The sequence below is a fragment of the Chiloscyllium plagiosum genome, unplaced genomic scaffold (assembly GCF_037043375.1).
Source record: "Chiloscyllium plagiosum isolate Xiang-an unplaced genomic scaffold, Cpla_swu_hap1 HiC_scaffold_2, whole genome shotgun sequence".
NCBI lineage: Eukaryota > Metazoa > Chordata > Chondrichthyes > Orectolobiformes > Hemiscylliidae > Chiloscyllium > Chiloscyllium plagiosum.
Genome location: NW_028270140.1, coordinates 144,252,941 through 144,276,390, shown reverse-complemented (window position 1 = coordinate 144,276,390; position 23,450 = coordinate 144,252,941). Strand labels below are relative to the sequence as shown.

General features: G+C 46.5%; 1 protein-coding gene across 1 annotated transcript in view; it reads right to left on the bottom strand.

Annotated features, from left to right (window-relative positions):
* Positions 1-23,450, bottom strand: part of aadat (aminoadipate aminotransferase) — an 88,914-nt gene that overhangs the window by 46,235 nt on the left and 19,229 nt on the right. Inside the window, exons 5-7 of the mRNA XM_043703414.2 lie at positions 18,870-19,002; positions 14,348-14,422; positions 12,175-12,384 (exon numbers count right to left, since the gene is read on the bottom strand). Coding sequence (XP_043559349.2) covers positions 12,175-12,384; positions 14,348-14,422; positions 18,870-19,002 — 418 coding nt within the window. The remainder of the gene's footprint in view (positions 1-12,174; positions 12,385-14,347; positions 14,423-18,869; positions 19,003-23,450) is intronic.

Sequence of the window (23,450 nt, the reverse complement as noted above, 5' to 3'; positions counted from 1 at the left end):
ACTTTTTTCCTTAGCTCTGTCTTAATTTGGCATCTCCTTATAATGAAACAGTGATTCCCAGCTCTAGACTCGCTCATAAGAGGTAGTATCCTCTCCGTGTCTACTATGACAACAGAAATTTTATATTTCAGGGTTGGAGGATTTTGAGCTGGAGGGAGAGGTTGAGGCTATTTTCCCTGGAGTGTTGGAGGCTGAGGGGTGACCTTATAGAGGTTTATAAAATTATGAGGGGTATGGTTAGGGTGCATAGCCAAGGGCTTTTCCCTGGGGTAGGGGAGTCCAAAACTAGATAGCAAAGGTTTAAGGTAAGATTGGAAAAATTGAAAAGGGACCTAAGGGGGTGATGAGTGTACGGAATAAGCTACCAGAGAAGTTGGTTGAGACTGGTACAATTATAAAATTTAAAAGGCACCCAGATGGGTACATGAACAGGAAAAGTTTATGGGCCAAGTGTTGGAAAATGGGACTAGATTACTTTAGGATATCTGGTCAGCATGGACGAGTTGGACTGATGGGTCTGTTTCCATGCTGTACATCTCTAATCAAATTGCCTCTAATTCTTCTAAACTCTAGTGGATATAAGCCTAGTCTGCCCAATCTTTCCTCTTAAGAGAAATGAGCTATTAGTCTAGTAAACTTTCTCTGAACTGTCTCCAATGCATTTAGAACCTAACATAAATAAGGTGAACAGTACTGTGCACAGCGGTTCCAGTGTGGGCTCACCAATGCCTTATATAACTGCAGGACAACCTCCTCTACTTTTCATTTCTACCCCTCTCAATAACAGATAACACTGTATTTACTTCAATAATTATTTCCTGTATGTGTATACTAACCTTTGGTGATTCATGAATTCATGTGGGGCGGCATGGTGGCACAGCGGTTAGCACTGCTGCCTCACAGCACCAGAGAGCCGGGTTCAATTCCCACCTGAGGCGACTATGTGGAGTTTGCACATTCTCCTCGTGTCTGTGCGGGTTTGCTCCGGTTTCCTCCCACAGTCCAAAAATGTGCAGGTTAGGTGAATTGGCCATGCTAAATTGCCCGTAGTGTTAGGTGAAGGGGTAAATGGAGGGGAATGGGTCTGGGTTGGTTGCTCTTCGGAGGGTCAGTGTGGACTTATTGGGCCGAAGGGCCTGTTTTCACACTGTAAGTAATCTAATCATGAACTAGGACACCCAGATCCCTCTGTATCTCAGAACTCTGCAATCTCTCGTTTCATTTTGATAACATGCTTCATTTTTATTCTTCCTGCTACATTGAACAGTTTTACATTTTCACACTTGGCATTCCTTTTCCCCCCCTCACTTAACCAATCAATATTCATTTGTAGCCTCCTCATGTCCTCTTCACATAGAACATAGAACAATACAGCACAGAACAGGCCCTTCGGCCCACGATGTTGTGCCAAACATGTGTCCTAGCTTAAGCACCCATCCATGTACCTATCCAATTGCCGCTTAAAGGTCACCAAAGATTCTGACTCTACCACTCCCATAGGCAGCGCATTCCATGTCCCCACCACTCTCTGGGTAAAGAACCCACCCCTGACATCTCCCCTATACCTTCCACCCTTCACCTTAAATTTATGTCCCCTTGTAACACTCTGTTGCACCCGGGGAAAAAGTTTCTGACTGTCTACTCTATCTATTCCTCTGATCATCTTATAAACCTCTATCAAGTCACCCCTCATCCTTCGCCGTTCCAACGAGAAAAGACCTAGCACTCTCAACCTATCCTCGTATGACCTATTCTCCATTCCAGGCAATATCCTGGTAAATCTTCACTGCACCCTCTCCAAAACTACCACATCTTTCCTAAAGTGAGGTGACCAGAACTGCACACAGTACTCCAAATGTGGCCTAACCAAAGTCCTGTACAGTTGCGACATCACTTCACGACTCTTGAATTCAATCCCTCTGCTAATGAACGCTAATACACCATAGGCCTTCTTACAAGCTCTATCCACCTGAGTGGCAACTTTCAAAGATCTATGAACATAGACCCCAAGATCCCTCTGTTCCTCCACCTCACTAAGAACCCTACCGTTAACACTGTATTCCGCATTCTTATTTGTCTTTTCAAAATGGACAACCTCACACTTGGCAGGGTTGAACTCCATCTGCCACTCCTCAGCCCAGCTCTGCATCATATCTAAGTCTCTTTGCAGCCGACAACAGCCCTCTTCACTATCCACAACTCCACCAATCTTCGTATCATCTGCAAATTTACTGATCCACCCTTCGACTCCCTCATCCAAGTCATTAATAAAAATTACAAACAGCAGAGGACCCAGAACTGATCCCTGCGGAACTCCACTTGTAACTGGGCTCCAGGCTGAATATTTACCATCTACCACCACTCTCTGACTTCGACCGGTTAGCCAGTTTTCTATCCAATTGGCCAAATTTCCCTTTATCCCATGCCTCCTGACTTTCCGCAAAAGCCTACCATGGGGAACCTTATCAAATGCCTTACTAAAATCCATGTATACTACATCCACTGCTCTACCCTCATCCACCTGCTTGGTCACCTCCTCAAAGAATTCAATAAGACTTGTAAGGCAAGTCCTACCCTTCACAAATCTGTGCTGGCTGTCCCTAATAAAGCAGTGTCTTTCCAGATACTCATAAATCCTATCCCTCAGGACCCTTTCCATTACATTGCCTACCACCGAAGTAAGACTAACTGGCCTCTAATTCCCGGGGTTATCCCTATTCCCTTTTTTGAACAGGGGCACAACATTCGCCACTCTCCAGTCCCCTGGTACCACCCCTGTTGACAGTGAAGGCGAAAAGATCATTGCCAACGGTACTGCAATTTCCTCTCTTGCTTCCCACATAATCCTAGGATATATCCCGTCAGGCCCGGGGGACTTGTCTATCCTCAAGTTGTTCAAAATGTCCAACACATCTTCCTTCCTAACAAGTATCTCCTTTAGCTTATCAGTCTGTTTCACACTCTCCTCTTCAACAATACGGTCCCTCTTGTTCGTAAATACTGAAGAAAAGTACTCATTCAAGACCTCTCCTATCTCTTCCGACTCAATACACAGTCTCCCACTACTGTCCTTGATCGGACCCACCCTCGTTCTCGTCATTCTCATGTTTCGCACAAACGCATAAAATGCCTTTGGGTTATCCCTGATCCTATCCGCCAAAGATTTTTCATGCCCTCTATTAGCTCTCCTAATCCCTTTCTTCAGGTCGCTTCTGGTTATCCTGTATCCCTCCACTGCTCTGTCTGAACCCTGTTTCCTCAACCTTATGTAAGCCTCCTTCTTCCTCTTTACAAGACATTCAACCTCCCTCGTCAACCAAGGTTCCCTCACATGACCATTTCTTTCCTGCCTGACAGGTACATACATATCAAAGACACGTCGTATCTGTTCCTTGAAAAAGTTCCACATTTCCACGACATCCTTCCCTGACAGCCTATGCTCCCAACTTATGCTCCTCAGATCCTGTCTTACAGCATCGTAATTACCCTTCACCCAATTGTAAAACCTATCCTGTTGCACGCACCTATCTCTCTCCATAACCAAGGTGAAAGTCACAGAATTGTGGTCACCAACACCAAAATGTTCACCCACTAACAAGCCCATCACTTGTCCCGGTTCATTACTGAGTACCAAATCCAATATGGCCTCCCCTCTGGTCGGACAATCTACATACTGAGTTAGAAAAGCTTCCTGGACACACTGCGCAAAGACCGCCCCATCCAACCTACTTGATCTAAAGAGCTTCCAATCAATATTTGCGAAGTTGAAATCGCCCATGACTACTACCCTGTGGCTTCTGCACCTTTCCAAAATCTGTTTCCCAATCTGTTTCTCCACATCTCTGCTGCTATTGGGGAGCCTATAGTAAACACCCAACAAGGTGACTGCACCTTTCCTATTTCTGACTTCAGCCCATATTACCTCCAAAGGCAGATCCCCCTCGAACTGCCTTTCTGCAGCCGTTATACCATTTCTAATTAGCAATGCCACCCCCCCTCCTTTTTTACCACCCTCCCTAATCTTACTGAAACACCTGTAACCAGGAACCTCCAACAACCGTTCCTGTCCCTCTTCTATCCACGAAGTTACTTTCCTACCTATCTTCATATCGTCAGCCAACTTGGCAACCATATCTTTCGTAAGACCATAACACCATTAGATACAGGAGTAGAATTGGGCCATTGGCAGATCAGCATCCAATCTGAATACATCACAGCGTGGTTTGGCAACTGCTCATTCCAAGACTGAAAGAAACTACAGAGATTCGTGAACACAACCCAATCCATCACATAAGACAGCCTTCTATCCATTGACTCCATCTACACTTCCCAGTGCCTCTGTAAAGCCGCCAAAATAATCAAAGACCCCTCCCACCTTGGTTACACTCTCTTCTATCCTCTTCTGATGGGCTGAAGATATAAAAGTTTGAATCCATGTATAAATAGATTCAAGAACAGCTTCTTCCCCGCTGTTATCAGACCTTTCAATGGACCTCTCAAATATTAATTCTCACCTCTCTCTCTGCACTTCTCTGTGGCTGAAACATTCTGCACTCTGTCCTGTTACCTTAATGCTCTTTGTATGGTACATTCTGCCTGTAGAGCATGCATGCAAACCAATACTTTTCACTGTATCTTGGTACATGTGATAATAATAAATCAATCAGTTCAGCCAATCAGTCTACTCCACCATTCAATCATGTTTCTCAACTCTATTCTCCTACCTTCTGCTCCTATCCGTTGTTCCCTTCACTAATCAAGAATCTATCTACCTTTACCTTCAATACACTCAATGATTTTGCCTCCACAGCCCTCTGCAGCAATGGGTTCCATAGATTCACCACCCTCTGGCTGAAGAAATTCCTCCTCATCTCAGTTCTAAAAGGTTGTCCCTTCACCCTGAGGCTGTGCCCTGGGGTCCTAGACTCTCCTACTGGTGGAACCCTCTTCTTCATGTCCACTCTATCCAGGTGTCTATGTATTCTGGAAGTTTTAATTAGAGCCCATTGCATCCTTCTAAACTCTGTTGAGTACAGATTCAGAATTCTCAACCCCTCCTCATATGGTTGTATCATCAATAGTCACAGGTGAGGTGCCGGAAGACTGGAGATTGGCAAACGTGGTGCCACTGTTTAAGAAGGGTGGTAAGGAGAAGCCAGGGAACTATAGACTGGTGAGCCTGACCTCGGTGGAGGGCAAGTTGTTGGAGGGGATCCTGAGGGACAGGATGTACATGTATTTGGAAAGGCAAGGACTGATTAGGGATAGTCAACATGGCTTTGTGCGTGGGAAATCATGTCTCACAAACTTGATTGAGTTTTTTGAGGAAGTAACAAAGATGTTTGATGAGGGCAGAGCGGTAGATGTGATCCATATGGACTTCAGTAAGGCATTCAACAAGGTTCCCCATGGGAGACAGGTTAGCAAGGTTTGATCTCATGGAATCTCAGGGAGAACTAGCCATTTGGATACAGAACTGGCTCAAAGGTAGAAGACAGAGGGTGGTGGTGGACCAGTGGAGTGCCTCAAGGATTGGTGCTGGGTCCACTACTTTTCATCATTTATATAATTGATTTGGATGTGAGCATAAGAGTTAGTAAGTTTGCAGATGACACCAAAATTGGAGGTGTAGTGGACAGTGAAGAGAGTTACCTCAGATTACAACGAGATCTTGATCAGATGGGCCAAGTGCTGAGAAGTGGCAGATGGAGTTTAATTCAGATAAATGCGAGGTGCTGCATTTTGGGAAAGCAAATCTTAGCAGGACTCATACATTTAATGGTAAGGTCCTAGGGAGTGTTGCTGAACAAACAGACCTTGGAGTGCAGGTTCATAGCTCCTTGAAAGTAGAGCCACAGGTGGATAGGATAGTGAAGAAGGCATTTGGTATGCTTTCCTTTATCAGTCAGAGTATTGAGTACAGGGTTGGGAGGTCATGTTGCGGCTGTACAGGACGTTGACTTTTGGAATATTTTGCGTAATTCTGGACCCCTTCCTATCAGAAAGATGTTGTGAAACTTGAAAGCGTTCAGAAAAGATTTACAAAGATGTTTCCAGGATTGGAGGATTTGAGCTACAGAGAGAGGCTGAACAGGCTGGGGCTGCTTTCCCTGGAGTGTTGGAAGCTAAGGGGTGGCCTGATAGAGGTTTATAAAATCATGGGGTGGGGGAGTCCAGAACTAGAGGGCATAGGTTTAGGGTGAGAGGGGAAAGAAATAAAAGAGACCTAAGAGGCAACATTTTCACACAGAGGGTGGTGCGTGTATGGAATGAGCTGCCAGAGGAAGTGGTGGAGGCTGGTACAATTGCAATATTTAAGAGGCATTTGGATGGGTATATGAAAAGGAAGGTTTTGGAGGGATATGGGCTGGGTGCTGGCAGGTGGGACTAGATTGGTTTGGGATATCTGGTCGGCTTGGACAAATTGGACCGAAGGGTCTGTTTCCATGCTGTACATCTCTATGATTCCATGACAAGGTCTTCATCCTCAGGATCATTCTTGTAAACCTCCTGTGGACCCATTACAATGCCAGCACATCTTTCTTTCGATATGGGACCCAAAACTGCTCACACTATTCTATATGTGGTCTGACTAGAACTGATAAAGTTGCAGCAATACATCTCAGCTCTTGTATTCTAGCTCTCTCCAAAGGAATCCTAGCACTGCATTTGCCTTCATAACGAGCAACTGAGTCTGCATGTTAAACTTAAAAAGAATTCTGAACTAGGTCTCCCAAGTCCTTTTATGGTTCAGATTTCCAAAGCCTTTCCCTGTTTAGAAAATAGTCCGCGCCTCTATTCTTCCATCAAAATGTATAACCTTATACTTTCACACACTGTATTCCATCTGCCACTTCTTTGCCCAGTCTTCTTGCCTGTCCAAGTCCTTCTGCAGCCTCCCTGCTTCCTTAACACTCCCTGTCTCTTCAGGCAAAAGTGAGGACTGCAGACGCTGGAAATCAGAGTCTAGATTATAGTGGTGCTGGAAAAGCACAGCAGGTCAGGCAGCATCTGAGGAGCAGGAAAATCGACGTTTCGGGCAAAAGCCCTTCATTTGTCCGAAACGTCGATTTTCCTTCTCCTCAGATGCTGCCTGACCTGCTGTGCTTTTCCAGCACCACTATAATCTAGACTCCCTGTCTCTCCATGTATCTTTGTGTCATCTGCAAACTTAGCAACAATTCTCTCAGTTCCTTCATCCAGACTGTTAACATATGATGTGAATAGTTGTGGTCCCTACTCTGTAGGTAACTGTACTAGCTTACTTCAATCCCTTATCTAAGTCATGTATATAAAGGCTCCAGCCCTCTACTCTGTGGCACACCACTCGTTACACCTTGCCAACCAGAAAATGACCCATTTGTATCTGCTTTGCTCTGCTGTTAGCTAGCCAACCTTCAGTGTGCTAGCATGTTACTCCTTGAGAATGAACTTCCATTTTCCATCATAATGTTTGGCGCGTAGGATTTCCCAAACACTTCCTGGAAATTTAACATTTGACAATATTTGACATCAGTAAAATAGAACTTGCTTAGCTTGTATTTTTATAAAAGTTAAACATTAACTTGACATAACTGTTTCAAGAGTTCATACCTCTAGCACGTGGTTTCATGATTATACCAGCTTAATCTAACTGTGGTGTCATAATGAGTCAAACTACAGACTGGATTCAATGGGTCAAATGGGAATATTTTCAAGATTAAAACAGAAATTACTGGAAAAATTCAACAGCTCTGGCAGCATCTTTGGGGAGAAAGCAGAGTTAACGTTTCGGGTCCAACGACCCATCTTCAGAAGGCATGACTTCCAGCATCCATCGTTCTTTCTTTTGTAAGCTATTTTTCTCACCACATTCTTGTGCAAGTTTGCTAACTAATTACTTTGGATCAGTGAGCCTCATATCAAATTGAGATGGCAACATCATGAAAAAGGAGGTCACGGACTCAAAGTCCAGGCCTGAGGCATGGGTAAAAAAATCTGGACGAACATTACCGTGCTTTCTGGTTAACAATTTACAACAGCTTCACGGTCACTTTTGCTGATCCTCCATTTTAACAAGAATAAGTTAAAATTTTCAACTGGTGGGATTCAAACTTGAGATAAAAAACTGACACCTTTCTTCCATTCTTATCACAACATTTTATAAGGAGCCTTTACACAATGATATAATCTAAGATGCTTCACAGAAATACAAGAAAGCCAGTTTTGACACTGAGCCACATAAGGGCACACTTTTTGGTCAAAAAAGTATGCTTTAAAAGAAGGTCTGAAAGGACGAAAGGGATATAGAGAGATGCAAACATATCAGGGGGTTTTAAACATCTTAGCGTCTAATTGGCTGAAGGCAAAACTAACAGCAATTAAAATTTAATATGTCCTTGAGGCCTGAGTTAGGAGAATATAGGTATCTCCGAGTAATGTAAGTCTGGAACAGGGCACAGAGTCAGGAAGGGTGGAGTGATGGTGTGATCGGAAAATAAGGCTGAGAATTTTTTTAAAAAGACCTGTACGCTACTTTACTTTGAACCTGTGTAGATAAGTGAATACAGTGGTGAGAGGTGAACACAGTGTGGGCAGAGTTTCTGATGATGATTGAGTTTAGAATTGGAGACAAAAGCAGAAATTGGAGATGGGACTGTCAGCACTGCCATCCAATTTTCATCTACTTACGGTCCCCATTATTATTATTTCTGCCTCCTTGGCTTAGTACTATCCAGCCTTTTCTCTGAATGTCTTTCTCTCCCTCTGGGCCGTGTCTCCACTTATCATTTAGCCCTACCTCCTGTCTTCAGCATATAGACCACCTTTTCCTAGCTATTCTGCACATGTGAAGAAGGGTCACAGAAACCGAAAACGTTAACTCTGCTTTCGCTCCACAGAGTGCAGCGAGACCTGCTGAGTTTCTCCATCAAATTTATATCTTTGCCTCAGATCTCCGGCATCCAGTGTTGTTTTCTTCCGTTTTAGAATTTGAGAGGTTGTCTATTATGCGAGCCTCGAGATGACAGAAGGTCCGAATAAGAGCATCAGCAGTCAGTGTGCTGTGGCCGGGTGGAATTGGCCAAGGTTAGGTACCAAGAAGAGGTAGTCTTTGGGATGGTGCAGGTATGTGGTTGGAGCCTCTCTGGAGGTGGCGGGGGGATGGGGTAAATCATTTGGAAAATTTGCTTGGAGAGAAACCCAACCCCTCTTACCACCACTGCAATGACCTGCATGGGAAAGGTCCATGGGGTTGTTTTTGGATTCACCAGCTATTAAGACCCTTAAATAGCTGCTTAATGACTTCAACTCAACATTTCCCAAATCAACAGCCTGCCCAGCAAGCATGAAAAAGGAGCTAGTTTGCTGATTGAGTCACCACAGCTACCGACCACAGTGATTGTAATGGTGAGTTCCCTGATTGGAGCTGTTAATCTGGGAGCCCTGGCTGACAGATAGAAACAAGAGTGTCAGGAGCTGGCTCTGAGGAAGTTGGACCAGTGTCACGGACTCTGGACGAGTGAATAAAGGGTGACTCAGTGACAGGAGTCCAGCCTTTGTGGAGTTATTTCACCAGGTTTGGTGAGGGGTAGCCCCTCCAGTTGCCCCAATCAGAGCCACCACTGGCAGGCAAAGAGGTGGCCTCTGAAAGCCCAGCCTTTGCCTCTGACCAACATGACATACCATGGGGTGGGGTTGGTGGTAACATCACTGGGTCAGTAATCCCAGGCTAATGTTCTGGTGAATCTGTTTCTGTTTGAATCCCACCATGGCAGATGGTGAAATTTAAATTCAAATCCAAAATCTGGGATAAAATAAAAGCTAGACGGTGAAAACACTGTTGATCGTTGTTAAAAACAACAGGCAGTTTAAACCCATCAGACATCCTTAGCTGGTCTGGCCTACACGTGACTCAAGATCTACAATAATATGACTGACTCTTAAGTGCCCTCTGGGCAATAAATGTTGCCCTAGCCAGTGACACCTGCTTCCTGTGGACGAACAAAACCACCCTCTCCCTGTGACCCTCAACTCAAGAGGACAGGACAAACAAGACTTACCTACTCATCACATGAAAAGTAGGCCATGACTAGTGGGCTTTAAGACCCAGAAGTTGACAGCCTCTGATTGGTCAGCAGCTCCTGGTGGCCAGGGTCACTGGTGTCAAAGCGTGTCATACCTCTTATTTAGTCACCAAAAAAATCCATTTGTTCTTCTTTCTTTTGTCCTGTTTGAAATGAGTCAGTGACTTTGGAAGAGAAGCTTTCAAAGAGGGACAAGAAAATGCCTAACAACATCTAATTATAGGCAGGGTTTTGGAAGGGATCCAATACTGAAAGTTGCCTAGCAACAGCCTCTGGACTAAGTTGGTGCATGTTTTGCCACAAACTTGGAAGCTGTGGGAGGCTGGAATAAGCTGCTAATGGGGAAAAATGTCTCATTTTTCTCAGTAAGCTAAAATATAACTCTTGGCGTTGAAGAAATATTTTTGAGGTATTAACTGAGGATTGGAAAACAAAAGTTTCAGAAATCAATATTCTGATCTCCTCAAACTCTGAAACGTGAATTATTAACTTAGCTGTAAAATCTGACCTGCAACCCACACGACGCATCTTTCATTGCTTATTGACAAGCAACTGAAGGGATTGTGAGAAAGTCGTCTCAATATACACTTTTAGTTTAAACTCTTGATCAACACACGTTCTCCCCATCTTTTCAATCACAATTGCTCTGCAGAGCTGTGTCATTTTGTTCTGTCTCTGTATGAACGTGTGTTTGTTTGGGAGTAAGGGGATACAATTTAAATCTGCATCGTCTGTCAGGGGGTTTGAGACAGAAACCTTCACAACAGTTATGGAGTATCCAGATGTGGACTTGTGATACCAAGACAGACAGGGCTATGGGCCCAATGCTGCAAAATGGGATTCAAGAGGTGCTTATTTTTGAATAGTTAGGTGCAGACTTGATTCACCGAAAAGGCCTTATTCTGTGCTGTAGGCCTCTATGACTCAGTAGCTTAATTAATAATCTGTTTGCCACTTTTAAAAAAATAATACGTTTGTTCACAATAAAAAATGTTTCTTTCAAGCTTATTGAAGAAGCTTTTTAAAAGCCTATTCCTGTTATTCAGAAAAAAGAGAAGCTGGTCATTTTTGGTAAACAAGATGTTGACACTTCTGGTATGGCTCACAGAGTGGGGAGGGGTGGATTTCGATTTTGATTTTTGTAACACTATTCTGTTCCAATTATAGCCTGCCTCTATGCGTAAGTGGAGTTCATAGTATCATAAAATCCCTACTGTGTGGAAGCAGTCCATTTGGCCCACTGTGTCTAAATCAACCCTCTGAAGAGTATCCCACGCAGACCCACCCCCCCATCCCGAAAACCCTGCATTTCCCATGACTAACCCATCTAGTCTGCAAATCTCTGGACACGATGGACAAGTTAGCACGGCCAACTCACCTAACCTGCACATCTTTGGATTGTGGGAGGAAACCAGAGCACCCAGAGGAAACCCACGCAGACACGGGGAGAACGTGCAAACTCCACACAGTCGCCTGAAGGTGGAATCAAACCTGGGTCCTTGGCGCAGTGAGGCAGCAGTGCGAACTACTGAGCCACCGTGCCACCCTAAATCCATTGTGGGCTCTATGCAGTAGAGCATATTGAATCATAGAATGGTTTCAGCTTAGAGGGAGGCCATTCAGTCTATGGTATTCATGCTGGCTTTCTGGGAGAGGTTCTCAGCCAGTTCCATTTCCCCTTCCCTAGCTCCATATTCAATGTTCCACTCCCCTTCTGATGGGAAGTTGAATTGGATAATACAACCCTGCTCTTATGAATGGCAGCAAACCTTCATCAATGTAGCATTTCCCTTAGGTTAAAGCAGTAGGGGTTGGCTACAATGTCAAGAAGTGGTGCGGTGTGTTAACCTTGCCAAAAACATTATTTGTGTCCAAATGCAAAGTGATTTTTAAAGTTGATTTAATGAAGAACTTGCTGAACAGGAGCAGCCAAACACACACACGAAAATACCTTAATTGCTGCATTTGCAAAATACTTTCCGGTTACTCGTGATAAAATGTCATGCAGATGGACCACGTGTGCCTGTTAGAGATGGCTGATTGTGTATGACGACCTCTTTAAAACATTACAGCTACCTGACCGTCTAGGAATATCTGGCATTTGCCATACCTGGTACACCTCCCGCTTCCGATCAGCTGTCATGGAAGCTCCAGTTGGGTTTCCACCATTTGGAATTGTGTACAAAATCCTTGGTACGTCGGAGTCCGGATTCTTCGCCTCCTCTGGTGCCCACTTTGAAAGGACTTCTGACAGGGATTCAGGAATGAGTCCGTGTTCATCACTCAAAATGCTGAGGATCTTGCAGCCTAGAGGTCTGAGCTGAGTCGAAACAAGAATGGAAACAAGTAAGAGCAGAGACTTACTGATTGGCACCTCCCTCAACACAGTAAAGAGCAATTCCTGGCCCAGCGCTGGTGAATGAATTAATGGTTTGTTAAAAGAAGTGCTCCTCCCTTCAGCTGGTAACAGCGCTGATTAATGTAGATCTTGAGTGAGAATGTTGCTCAGACTCAGCCCAGGGGCTATGCAGATTGTTGATCTGATTATTCAACTGCCCTAGCTCCCACGGTAGGAAGGTGGTGCTGGTGGTGGTTAGAATGAATAATCAATCCATCGTCAGGATGGATCATCCATCTGACTGGGATAGAAGAACGTGCAGGGAAGAGTGTTAGGTTCAGCTCAGCGCAAGGCCTGGTCCTGCCAGCATCAGGCAGAGGTACGGGAAGGTGAATGAAGCATAGAAAATCAGAGTAGGAGTAGGCCACTCAGCCCTTCCAGCCTGTTTCATTATTCAATAAGATCATGGCCAATTTACCTGACCTGCACATCTTTGGACTGTGGGAAGAAACCAGGGCACCCGGAGGAAACTCACGCAGACATAGGGAGAACAATCAAACTCTACACAGACAGTTGCTTAAGGGTGGAAGTGAACCTGGGTCCCTGGTGCCTTGAGGCAGCAGGGCTAACTACTGAGCCACCATGCAGCCCCTAACTTCAATACTACCTTTTATGTTCTCAGGATGTCTAGCTAATAGAGTAGAATGGCTGTTATAATGCAGGGAAACAGTGAAATCCATTGATCTCTCGTGAGCTCTCACAACCAGCAACATGACAATGACTGGAGAAACAGCATGGTTGTGGTGATGTTGATTGTCAGATACATGTTAATCAGGACAATAACCCTGCTAGTCTTTAACTAGTGCGGGAGGGGATATTTTATGTCCACCTGACTGATTAATGAGGGAGAAAATGTTCCCATTCATGATGGGGTCAAGGAGAGTGCACAGATTTAACCAATTCATAAACAAAGGAAAAAAAGCAATTTGAGGAAAACCATTTTTCCATAATAACTGTTTAGAGCCTAGAGTATATAGCCTGACAATGTGCTGGAGGCAGCTTCCCTTAAAATACTGAGAAAGGAATCGGATGGTTATTTGATTAGGAAGAATACGCAGGGTTGTGGGGAGAAGATAGGAGAATGCAATGAGGTGAGATACTCATATGGCTGGTTAGCTCCTAGAAGGTGGGCTGCATGGTCTTCCTCTGCACTGTAATGATGCTGTGACCCTGCGTGGACAGGAATGCGCTTTATTTTATAAATGGGATGAGGGCATCGCTGGCTAGGCTGTTTAAGAGTCAAGGGCATTGCTGTGGATCTGGAGTCACATGTAGGCCATACCAGGTAAGGATGGCAGTTAAAAGACGTTAATGAACCAGATTGGTTTTTCCAACAATCGACAATAGAACATAGAACATAGAACATAGAAGAATACAGCGCAGTACAGGCCCTTGGGCCCTCGATGTTGCGCCGATCCAAGCCCACCTAAACTACACTAACCCACTATCCTCCATATACCTATCCAATGCCCTCTTAAATGCCCATAAAGAGGGAGAGTCCACCACTGTTACTGGCAGGGCATTCCATGAACTAACGACTCGCTGAGTGAAGAACCTACCCCTAACATCAGTCCTATATCTACCCCCCCTTAATTTAAAGCTATGCCCCCTTGTAATACCCGACTCCATACGCGGGAAAAGGTTCATACTGTCGACCCTATCTAACCCCCTAATCATCTTGTACACTTGTAATGATTTCATGGTCAGCATTAGACTGTTTTCTCTCCATTGAATTCAAATTCCACCAGCTGCCAGGGCAGAATTCAAACCCAGGTCCTCAGGACATTACCAGGGTCTCTGGGTTAATAGTCCTGTGGTAATATTACTAGGCCATTGCCTCCCTTTTGAATTGGCCCTTTGCAAGCAAACATCAGGCACTTCTTACTGCTGATAATGTCCCAGGATATGTCGGTGTGTCGAGAAGAATGAAGTCATCAGGAGCTAGGAGCATCTCAAATACCTGGAGAGGGAACATAGAAATCCCTGTGAGAAGGTTTGAGAGCAACCTCCTTCCTAAACATCACATCACCCTGTCACCTTACAGGAGAAACGGACAAAGACCTTTCTCCAGCATTCCCCATTAGCTTTAATAGTGAATATTATTTACTAGCAGAGATCCACAAAACGTTTACATTGCATTTAATAAGATAACAACTCAATCTTCCATCTTTCCTACTGTGGTGATTGGAACCAGGTGGATCTTATTGACTATGAGATCCTTGATTAGGATCCTTAACCTGGGCCTGGCTGACCAGTATAAACCGGGAATATTGTCCACATTTCCATGTGAACTGGTTGTGGGGTTTGGGGTTTGGCCTTGCTGCCCCTTTCCCCTGGAAATTGCTGTTTCTTGCAAACTGCTGTTTATTGTTCATTGGTGACAGCTTGTTTGTACTTTGTACAGTTTAATACAATACAAAAAAGGGAAATAAAGTTTTTTTCACTGTATCTTACACACACAAATGTGAGTGCTGGGGAATATGAGCACTTCTGCTCGAATGGCAATAGTGTGGGGGAAACAAAACAAAAAGGAAAAGAATATAACCGGGGAAAAATAAAGTCAAAACATGGGATTCAGAATCTCCTCACTTCAGGGACTGACTCTGAGCTGGCTGGTCTCAGCCAATATACTGTGTAAATGTAAATAAAGGGTGACTTGGTGATGGAATACTGTCGTCTGTGCAGTTATATCATGTATGCATTCCACTCCACCCCACCCCACCCCACTCCACCCCACCCCATGCTGTTCTTCTGACTTGTCTCAGCTCACCCCCCATCCCATTCGTATGTCTCGCCTGCTTTAAAAAATACTTGGATGAGCCCTTAATGTATGCAAGGCTACGTGCCTAGTGTTGGAAAATGGGATTAGTCTGGATAGTAGTACATTTTATTTGATTAGATTAGATTCCCTGCAGTGTGGAAACAGGCCCTTCGGCCCAACCAGTCCACACTGACCCTCTGAAAAGTAACCCATCCAGACCCATTTCCCTCTGACTAAGGCACCTAGCACGAAGGGCAATTTACCTGACCTGCACAACTTTTTGGAAGGAAACTGGAGCACCCGGAGAAAATCCATGCAGACACGGAGAGAATATGCAAACAGTCGTCTGAGGCTGTAATTGAACCTGGGACCCTGGTGCTGTGAGGTGGCAGTGGTAACCACTGAGCCACCATGCTGGTACAGACCGAATGGGCTGAAGGGCCTCTTTTGTACTGTATGGTTCTATGGTCTGGCTATCTCAGCCTTAAATGCATTCAACGATGGGGCACAAAACCACCAAGGTAGAATATCCCATAGATTCACAACTGGTTGCACCAAGAAATGTCTCCTCATCTTATCTGTGAAATGATTCATTGGGTTCCAGGTTCCTCAGCCCCTTTCTTCAACTCATTCACGGGATGTGGGCATCACTGGCCAGGCCAGCATTTATTGCCCATCCCTAATTGCCCAGAGGGCAACTAAGAGTCAACCACATTGCTGTGGGTCTGGAGTCACATATCGGCCAGACTGGGCGAGGGTGGCAATTTGCATTCCTGAAGGAGGTTAATACACATGATGAGCTTTTCATGACAATTGACCACGGATTCATGGACGTCTTTAGACTCTGAACTGCTGAATTTTATCAAATTGAAACACTATCATCTGCCATGACAGGGTTTGAGCCTGGGTCCCCAGAATATTACCTGGGTCTCACATCCCGCACCTCCGCCCTCAGACCCCACCCCTCCAACCGTAACAAGGACAGAACGCCCCTGGTGCTCACCTTCCACCCTACCAACCTTCGCATAAACCAAATCATCCACCGACATTTCCGCCACCTCCAAAAAGACCCCACCACCAGGGATATATTTCCCTCCCCACCCCTTTCCGCCTTCCGCAAAGACCGTTCCCTCCGTGACTAACTGGTCAGGTCCACGCCCCCTACAACCCACCCTCCCATCCTGGCACCTTCCTCTGCCACCGCAGGAACTGTAAAACCTGCGCCCACACCTCCTCCCTCACCTCTATCCAAGGCCCTAAAGGAGCCTTCCACGTCCATCAAAGTCTTAATTGCACATCACTAATATCATTTATTGTATACGTTGCTCCCGATGCGGTCTCCTCTACATTGGGGAGACTGGGCGCCTCCTAGCAGAGTGCTTTAGGGAACATCTCCGGGTCACCCGCACCAATCAACCACACCGCCCTGTGGCCCAATATTTCAACTCCCCCTCTCACTCTGCCAAGGACATGGAGGTCCTGGGCCTCCTTCACTGCCGCTCCCTCACCAACAGATGCCTGGAGGAAGAACGCCTCATCTTACGCCTCGGAACATTTCAACCCCAGGGCATCAATGTGGACTTCAACAGTTTCCTCATTTCCCCTTCCCCCACCTCACCCTAGTTCCAAACTTCCAGCTCAGCACTGTCCCCATGACTTGTCCGGACTTGTCCTACCTGCCTATCTCCTTTTCCACCTATCCACTCCACCCTCTCCTCCCTGACTTATCACCTTTATCCCCTCCCCTACTCACCCATTGTACTCTATGCTACTTTCTCCCCACCCCCACCCTCCTCTAGCTTATCTCTCCACGCTTCAGGCTCACTGCCTTTATTCCTGATGAAGGGCTTTTGCCCGAAATGTCGATTTCGCTGCTCCTTGGATGCTGCCTAAACTGCTGTGCTCTTCCAGCACCACTGATCCAGAATCCAGTCTCTGGATCAATAGTCAAGTGATAATACACTGAAAGGGCCATCACCTCCTGTTTTTTTATGAAAGGATACACTTGTATTGGAGGCAGGACAGTGAAGGCACACCAAATTGGGCCCTCACACTGGTGGGGGTGAGTGCGTAGCTTGCTCAATGGTATGGAACTCCATAAATTGGCCCTATATTCTGTACAGTTTGGTTCAATGAGATAACCTCTTTGAACAGGGCTCTGAGGGACCTTTAACAGAGCAGATGCCGAGAGACTGTTTCTGCTGGGCGGGGAATCTTAAACACGGGGAGGGGACACTGTTTCAGGAGAAGGAGCTGAACATTTTGAATGGTAATGAGAAATGACTCAGACTCAAAAGATTGCGAATCAATGGGGGAACTTGCTACCCTCGAAGGTTGTGGATGCTCCAGCGCTGAATATATTTAAAACTGGGATTGATAGATTCTTTTGGTTTCTCAGGGAAATAGGGAATGGGAGACAAAGTGGAGTTCAACCTTAAGATTGTACAGGAGAACAGAGCCAGCTGGACTGACCATATGATCGACTCCTCTTAATTCTTACATCCTCGTATTTTCACTACATTTACTCCATTGCAAATTGGCAGCTACTCTTGGGGGTAGTCTCCCTGACAATTGTAAGGCCATAAGACTATCAGACATAATGAACAGAAATCAGCCCATTGAATCTGCTGCCCCTTTCAATGAGATCCTAATAATTCTCAATCGCAATTTCCTAACCTTTCCCAATAATCCATGATTCTCTCCCTGATTAACAATCTGAGAAATCGGAACCTTGAATATACTTAATGAACCAGCCTCGATAGTGCTGAGAGTTATAGAGTCACAGAGATGTACAGCACGGAAACAGACCCTTCGGTCCAACTTGTCCATACCGACCAGATATTCCAACCCAATACTGCCCATATCCCTCCAAACCCTTCCTAATCATATACCCATCCAGGTGCCCTTTAAATGTTTCAATTGTACCAGCCTCCATCACTTACTCTCGCAGCTCATTCCATACACGTACCATCATCTGCGTGAAACAATTGCCCCTCAGGTCTCTTTCATATCTTTCCCTTCTAACCGTAAACCTTTGCCCTCTAGTTCTGATCTCTCCACCCCAGGAGACTTTGTCCATTTATCCTATCCAAACCCCCCATTGATTTTATAAACCTCTATCTGGTCACCCCGTCAGCCTCTTGACACTCCAGGGAAAACAGCCCCAGTCCATTCAACATCTTCCTGTAGGTCAAATCCTCCAACCCAGGCAATATCCTTTGTTGTAAAGAAGTCCACAGATTCGTGCATCTCTTGAGAGAAGAAATTCCTCCTCATCTCCCACTTATTCTGAGAATTATCGCTTGTTTGCATATAGAAGAAGAAGAAACTTCCTTAACAGAGTTGCATGCCATCCTGACTTGGAACTATAATCGCTGTTCCCTCAAAGTTACTGGGCCAAGAAATTCCTCTCCTAACAGCACACCCACAACTCCCCTATGACTGCAGAAGTCCAGGAAAGTGGCTCAGCACTGCCTCCTCCAGGGGATGGGCAATAAAAGCTGTCACAGCCAGAGGAGCCATGTCCCACGTGTATCTTTTTGTGTTTATTATCCATTAGATCCTTTTTGCTTTGGAAACTGCCCCACCCATCAATATTTTATTTAGTTGGCAACTTTCCAGACAGCCTGTGCAGTAATTGCCGCACCTTACTTAATCCCTCCTGACTGCCGTTGGTGACACAGAGCTCCATCTGTCCTCGATCAGGACTGTAGCTGACGGTTGGAGGATTATGAACACGTTTTTGCAGATCCTTCATCCAGGAGACTAATTCTGGAATTCTGTAACACACACCAGCACACAAGCAATTATGTTTACCACTTCAGAGTTCTCACCCTCTCAAAGATCACAGTATTATCATTTCAGAAGTCAGAACGATTTAAACAAATAGTGAAATTCATTTCCTCATTTACAATAAAACAAAAATTCAGGCATGGCCTAAATTTCTCCGTAATTAATGACCTGATGTTTCATTCTCACATTTTTCAAAGCTGAGGCAGTGCTCTGGAAAACTAAACATTCTAACAAAGTACATAAAGTCCCCAGTTTCCTTGACTTTCAGACCTTGGTTGATAGGAAGCATGGTGTAGGTTTCAGTAATGAACAAGAATGACACATTAACAAATTCTAGAGTCATAGAGATGTACAGCATGGAAACAGACCCTTCAGTCCAACCCGTCCATGCCGACCAGATATCCCAACCCAATCTAGTCCCACCTGCCAGCACCCGGCCCATATCCCTCCAAATCCTTGCTATAAATATACTCATCTAGATGCCTTTAAAATGTTGCTATTGTACCAGCCTCCACCACTTGCTCTGGCAGCTCATTCCATATACGTACCACCGTCTGCGTGAAAGGGTTGCCCCTTAGGTCTCTTTTATATCTTTCCCCTCATCCTAAAACTATGCCCTCTAGTTCTGGACTCCCTGAACCCCAGGGAAAAGACCTTGTCTACTTATCTTATCCATGCCCCTCATGACTTTGTAAACCTCTTTAAGGTCACCCTTCAGCCTCCAACACTCCAGGGAAAACAGCCCCTACCCCAGGGAAAAGATTTTGTCTGCTAAACCTATCCATGCCCCTCACGACTTTGTAAACCTCTATAAGGTCACCCTTTAACCTCCGACACTCCAGGGAAAACAGCCCCAGCCTGTTCAGCCTCTTCCCTATAGCTCAAATCCTCCAACACTGGCAACATCCTTGTAAATCTTTTCTGAACCCTTTCAAGCCTCAACATCCTTCCGATAGGAAGGAGACCAGAATTGCATGCAATATTCCAACAGTAACCTAACTAATGTCCTGTACAGCCACAACATGACTTCCCAACTCCTGTACTCAACTCTGACTAATAAACAAAAGCATGCCAAACACTTTCTGCACCATCCTATCTACCTGCGATTCCACTTTCAAGGAACTATGAACCTGCACTCCAAGGTCTCTTTGTTAAGCAACATTCCTTAGGACCTTACCATTAAGTGTGTAAGTCCTGCTAAGATTTGCTTTCCCAAAATGCAGCACCTCACATTTATCTGAATTAAACTCCATCTGCCACTTCTCAGCCCATTGGCCCATCTGGTCCAGATCCTGTTGTAATCATGAGGTAACCTTCTTCGCTGTCCACTACACCTCCAATTTTGGTGTCATCTGCAAACTTAGTAACTGTAACTCTTATTCTCACATCCAAATCTTTTATATAGCTGACGAAAAGTAGTGGACCCAGCACCGATCCTTGTGGCACTCCACTGGTCACAGGCCTCCAGTCTGAAAAACAACCCTCCACCACCACCCTCTGTCTTCTACCTTTGAGCCAGTTCTGTATCAAATGGCTAGTTCTCCCTGTATTCCGCGAGATCCAACCTTGCTAATCAGTCTCCCATGGGGAACCTTGTTGAACGCCTTACTGAAGTCCATATAGATCACATCACTGCTCTGCCCTCATCAATCCTCTTTGTTACCTCTACAAAAATCTCAATCAAGTTTGTGATACATGATTTCCCACGCACAAAGCCATGCTGACTATCCCTAATCAGTCTTTGCTTTCCAAATACAACTGCCTCCATGATCGCCAGGAAGACCATCGCCGACAGATTCGCAGCCTCCGCGGGGTCCATGGCTAACGGGAACAACACCGTTTCTGCCATCGCCACAGCCACATCCGCCCCCGGGGCTGCCATCGCCGCAGCCACTTCCGCCCTCAGTGACATCACTCACCTGCACAACGACAACGCTGCATGCGTCTCCGCCCCCACGCCGATCTCCGTCACCACGCCGATCTCCATTCGCACGCCTAACCCCGCCCCCAAGCCGAACCCCACCCCCGCCCCGATCTCCATCCCCACCCCCGATTCCCGCCCCCACGCCTAACCCCGCCCCCACTCCCAGTTCCAGCCCCACACCAGGTTCTAGCTCCCAGCCCTGCCGTGTTTTCACCATCCCTCCAGAACTACCCCTCTTTGAGGATGAAAGATCAGTCCTCAGCAGAGGCCTCACCTTCATTCCCCTACGGTCTCAGATTAACGAGTTCAACACGTGGCGAGACATCGAACAATTCTTCCGCCACCTTCGTCTCCGCGCCTACTTCTTCAACAAGGATTCTCGCCCACCCTCTGACGACCCCTTCTCCTGCCTCCAACATACCCCATCCACCTGGACACCCCATGCTGGCCTCTTACCCACCCTCGATCTCTTCATAGCCAACTGCCGCCGTGACATTAACCGCCTCAACTTCTCCACCCCTCTCACCCACTCCAACCTCTCACCCTCGGAATGTGCAGCCCTCCACTTCCTCCGCTCCAACCCCAACCTCACTATCAAACCAGCAGACAAGGGAGGCACGGTAGTAGTTTGGCGCACCGACCTTTACACCGCTGAGGCTAAACGCCAGCTCGCGGACACCTCCTCCTACTGCCCCCTTGACCATGACCCCACCCCCCTCCACCAAACCATCATCTCCCAGACCATCCATAACCTCATCAGCTTAGGGGATCTCCCATCCACCGCCTCCAACCTCATAGTCCCACAACCCCGCACCGCCCGTTTCTACCTCCTGCCCAAAATCCACAAACCTGACTGCCCCAGCCGACCTATTGTCTCCGCCTACTCCTGCCCCACCGCACTCATCTCTGCATACCTTGACACGGTCCTGTCCCCCTTAGTCCAAGAACTCCCCACCTACGTTCGGGACACCACCCACGCCCTCCACCTCCTCCATGATTTTCGCTTCCCCGGTCCCAAACGCCTTATCTTCACCATGGACATCGAGTCCCTGTACACCGCCATCCCCCATCACGAAGGACTCAAAGCCCTCCGTTTCTTCCTTTCCCGCCGTACCAACCAGTACCCTTCCACTGACACTCTCCTTCGACTGACTGAACTGGTCCTCACTCTGAACAACTTCTCTTTCCAATCCTCCCACTTCCTCCAAACCAAAGGAGTAGCCATGGGCACCCACATGGGCCCCAGCTATGCCTACCTCTTCGTAGGATATGTGGAACAGTCCATCTTCCGCAGCTACACTGGCACCACCCCCAACCTTTTCCTCCGCTACATCGATGACTGTATCGGCGCTGCCTCGTGCTCCTATGAGGAGGTTGAACAGTTCATCCACTTTACCAACACCTTCCACCCCAACCTCAAATTTACCTGGACCGTCTCAGACTCCTCCCTCCCCTTCCTGCACCTCTCCATTTCTATCTCGGACGACTGAATCAACACGGACATTTACTATAAACCGACCGACTCCCACAGCGACCTAGACTACACCTCCTCCCACCCTGACCCCCTGTAAAAACGCCATCCCATATTCCCAATTCCTTCGTCTCCGCTGCATCTGCTCCCAGGAGGACCAGTTCCAATACTGAACAACCCAAATGGCCTCCTTCTTCAAAGACCGCAATATCCCCCCAGACGTGATCGACGATGCTCTCCACCGCATCTCCTCCACTTCCCGCTCCTCTGCCCTTGAGCCCTGCCCCTCCAATCACCAGCAGGACAGAACCCCACTGGTCCTCACCTATCACCCCACCAACCTCCATATACATCATATCATCCATCGTCATTTCCTCCACCTCCAAACAGACCCCACCACCAGGGATATATTTCCCTCCCCTCCCCTATCAGCGTTCCGAAAAGACTACTCCCTCTGTGACTCCCTTGTCAGGTCCAAAACCCCACCAACCCAACCTCCACTCCCGTCACCTTCCCCTGCAACCGCAAGAAATGCAAAACTTGTGCCCACACCTCCCCCCTTACTTCCCTCCAAGGCCCCAAGGGATCCTTCCATATCCGCCACAAATTCACCTGCACCTCCACACACATCATTTACTGCATCCGCTGCATCCGATGTGGCCTCCTCTATATTGGGGAGACAGGCCGCCTACTTGCGGAACGTTTCAGAGAACACCTCTGGGACACCTGGACCAACCAACCCAACCACCCCGTGGCTCAACACTTCAACTCCCCCTCCCACTTCACCAAGGACATGCAGGTCCTTGGACTCCTCCATCGCCAGACCATAGCGCCTCATCTTCCGCCTAGGAACCCTCCAACCACAAGGGATGAACTCAGATTTTTCCAGCTTCCTCGTTTCCCCTCCCCCCACCTTGTCTCAGTCCCAACCCTCGAATTCAGCACCACCTTCCTAACCTGCAATCTTCTTCTTGACCTCTCCGCCTCCACCCCCACTCCGGCCTATCACCCTCACCTTAACCTCCTTCCACCTATCGAAT